This window comes from Dendrobium catenatum, unplaced genomic scaffold (genome assembly GCF_001605985.2).
Source record: "Dendrobium catenatum unplaced genomic scaffold, ASM160598v2 fragScaff_scaffold_648, whole genome shotgun sequence".
NCBI classification, from domain to species: domain Eukaryota; kingdom Viridiplantae; phylum Streptophyta; class Magnoliopsida; order Asparagales; family Orchidaceae; genus Dendrobium; species Dendrobium catenatum.
In genome coordinates, this window is record NW_021319110.1 from 81,977 (window position 1) to 85,686 (window position 3,710).

General features: G+C 42.6%; 1 protein-coding gene across 1 annotated transcript; it reads left to right on the forward strand.

Annotated features, from left to right (window-relative positions):
• The first annotated feature begins 623 nt into the window (after nt 1-623).
• LOC110095431 (pentatricopeptide repeat-containing protein At2g13600-like) lies at nt 624-3,028 on the forward strand. Its single transcript, XM_028695484.1, has 2 exons — nt 624-2,693; nt 2,795-3,028. The coding sequence occupies exons 1-2, from the start codon at nt 624-626 to the stop codon at nt 3,026-3,028; spliced, it is 2,304 nt and encodes a 767-aa protein (XP_028551317.1).
• The last annotated feature ends 682 nt before the right edge of the window (nt 3,029-3,710 follow it).

Below are 3,710 nucleotides of genomic sequence, written 5' to 3' on the forward strand. Positions count from 1 at the left end.
TTTAAATCCTTGACGAGCCGAACAACATCCCATCACCTTTTGGATATATTTCAAATACCTAGTAATACCGAGCAAATACCAAGTTGTACCTAGTTTTTTCTAACAATACCGAGCAAATACCTAGCAATACCGAGTAAATACCTAGCAATACCGAGCAAATGCCGAGTTGTACCAAGTTGTACCGAGTTTTTTCTAGCAATACCGAGCAAATACCTAGCAATACCGAGCAAATCCCTAGCAATACCGAGCAAATCCTGAGCAAATACTGAGTTGTACCGAGTTGTAAAAAACTCGGTACAACTCGGTATTTGTATGGTATTGGTCAATTTTTGCAAAGCAATACCTAACAAATACCGAGCAAATACCGAGCAATACCGAGAAAATTGCGAACATAGTATTCCCGGGTTCCGCTCCGGGTCAAGTCGTCGGACCGTGTGCGGTAAAGAATAAGAGCACTGTCGACATACGGCTACGTTCGATCAGAGTCCGTAATAATGTTCGCGTAGAGGGGCCTCCAAAAATCTATACACCTGACTTTTTCTGTTAGAATAAAGCTGGCCGCCTGGTTGGAGTTGTAAAAAGCCGGAGATTCTCTTCGTATTCAGGTGAGAAACTGCGGATGGATGAAGGCGCACTCACGCCTCCTAAAGCAAGGCCTGGACGGGAATCCGGTCGTCGCCACCCGCCTCCTTCAGGCGTATGCTTGCCAAACATCCCCTTCTTCGCTAACCGACGCTCGACAGCTCTTCGATCAGATCCCTTCTTCCTCCCGCGACACATTCCTATGGGCAGCCATGATCTCCGCGTACGCCCGCTCAAACATTCCAATTGCCGCCATCCACCTTCTCTCCGATCTCCTTCGCCTCCCATCCACTCTCTCCCCTCTTTCCTTTGCATTTGCATCCGCCGCCCGCTCCGCTGCCGCCGTCGGCGACCCATTCCTTGCTCGCTCCCTCCACGCCCAGATAATCCGTCGTCAAATCACACCCAACGTTGTTGTCTCCACCTCCCTCGTCGACATGTATTCTAAATGCAACTCATTGGGTTTTGCACAGAAGGTGTTCGAGGAGATGCCCGAAAGAAATGTCATTACCTGGAACACTATGCTAGCCGCTTATGCAACTTGTGGCAAGGCCATTCCCGCTCTTGAGCTTTTCTACAGTGTTAAATGCGATTTAGGGGCTGATGAGTTTGCTGTTGCCAGTGGCTTGACTGCTTGTGCTGCACTCAATGACCTGAGATCGGGAATGCAAATTCATGGCTTCTCTGTGGCTGCAGGGTTTGAAATAGATCCAACTGTTGCAAATGCCACGGCTAAGATGTACTTCAAGTGCAGTGAAGTTGGCTCTGCTGAGAGGGCATTGGAAGGGAGAGAACTTTGTTTGCTGTCTAAGCTTTTGATGATTAAAGGTTATGTCTTTAATGAAAAATATGCTGATGCGGTGAGGAGCATTAGTCAAAGTGATGGTTTTGTGGAGCTTTTCATTGAGGATCATAGCATTGCTGTTTCTGTTTTAAGTGCTGCTGCAAATCTTGGGTTTCTCCATATGGGGAAGAAGGTCCATGGAGTTATCCTCACACTTGGTTATTATAGAAGGTTGTGTTCAGTGGAGATTGATGACACCTTCATTGTTAGTGCTTTAATTGACATGTACTCGAGGTGCTCTAGCATCAGTGAAGCTTGGATGGTTTTCCATAATTTGAAGGAGAGAGATATATCTCATTGGAATGCGTTGATGTCAGGGTGCATCTCTAATGGCTGGCTTCAAGATGCCTGTGGCTTGTTTGATAGAATGCCTATTAAGAATGTGATCTCATGGACATCCATGATTTCTGGATATGTGCAGAATGGATCACCAAGAAAAGGTTTAGAGTTGTTGGCCAAATTTTATAACGGTGAAGGCTTGGTTAGAGGAAACTCCTTCACCTTTGCAACTGCTCTTGATGCCTGTAGCAGCCTTGCAGCTTTGGATGCAGGTAAACAGATACATGTTCAGGTGCTAAAAACTCTTAGTGGAGATTTAAGCAGTAATTATATTGTGGAAACAGCATTAGTTGACATGTATTCTAGATCAGGTAACCTAGTTTATGCACGAAGAATCTTCAATAAAATGCAGATGATGAATGCTTTATCTTGGACATCAATGATTACTGCTTATGCTACACATGGGTTTGCTTCAGAAGCCATTGAAGTTTTTGAAAATATGATAAGAAATGATTTTGTTCCAAATGAGGTGACATTTGTGTCTGTCCTGAGTGCTTGTAATCATTGTGGTTTGATTGAGCAAGGGATGCAATATTTTAACTTAATGAAGGAGAGGTATGGTATTTCTCCTAGAGCTGATCATTTTGCTTGTCTGGTTGATATGTTAGGACGGGCAGGAAAGCTTGTGGAAGCTCAAAGAGTTTTAGAGAGTAGAAATGCTTTGGAAATGAAATCAGATAAAAAATGTAGTGTAGGCAGTGATAACGATGCTACTATATGGGGTGCATTGCTTGGGGGATGTACGATATATGGAAATTTGGAGATGGGGAGGAAGGTGGCTAAGGAGATGATAAATAGAAAGCATCAAATTTCAGGAACTTTTGTTATCTTGTCTAATTTCTATGCGTCTTCAGGAAAATGGGAAGCCGTATATAATCTTAGGGAGGACTGGAAGTGGCAGGGCTTTGCTCAAAAGCCAGGGTGTAGTGTTGTGTAAATTGGAAGTTCTTTATGGTGTTTTAAAAGAAAGGATAAAAGCCAATCAATGCTGTCTTAGATGTCTTTACTTGGTTTGTTACGGAAGTTTAGAAGTTGGGAACTTGCCAGCCGAGCTGGTGGGAAGATTGTTCCGTGCTTCAAAGCATAAGGATTGAAAAACAATTTGTGGTCAGAAGAATGCAAGAAAGTTTTTGTGCAGCTGAAGAAATACTTGATGTTCCTGTTTTTCCTGATAAGTCCAAAGCCGGAATTGATGCTGAAGTTGAACCTTTGAGACGAGGAGAAGGCCGTCTTTTTGGTTCTATTAAGAGGGGAAGCCAATAAGCAACAATCTGCTACATCATGCAGAAGCTGCCCTGGCTATGATCAATAATGTAGAAGGCTATGACAATACTTACAAGTAAATATGTTGCAATTGGTAACCAACCCTTAGATGATGTGATCCTAAAAATAGAGAAGAAGTCGGTAGAACTCAGAGAGTTTAAACTCTAGTTAATGCACAGGAGTATGATAAAAGCTCAGACTTCATTAGACTTCTTCGCAAACTTCACATGAAGCCTTGAAGCTAACACTGAAGTACATACCAATGGTGCACTGTGTTGAAGTAACCTTTGAAAATCCAATATGAAGATACCAATGATTATGTTAAATACAAAGATATGCTGGTTGTCCTAAGTTTTTCCTTGAGTTTTGGCATCAGGAAGCTGATGTTTTACAGCAATTCTCAGATGGCAGTAAACTAGATACTAAGGAACTTAGCACATTACCTGCTGAAGATAAAATATGAAATTTTAAAATTGAGAATTCTTAGGTGGAGCATGTCCCGAGAGATAGGAACCAGCTGGTTGATCTCTTAGCAAAGTTTGGGAATCCCCACACAACGGCTTTAAGGAAACTGCTGGTTCTATCCATCAAAGAGCCAAAAACTATGGATGTTAATTCAATAGAGCTAAATAACACCAATCTACAACCACCTGAAGACTTGATAAGAATGAAGCATGGATAG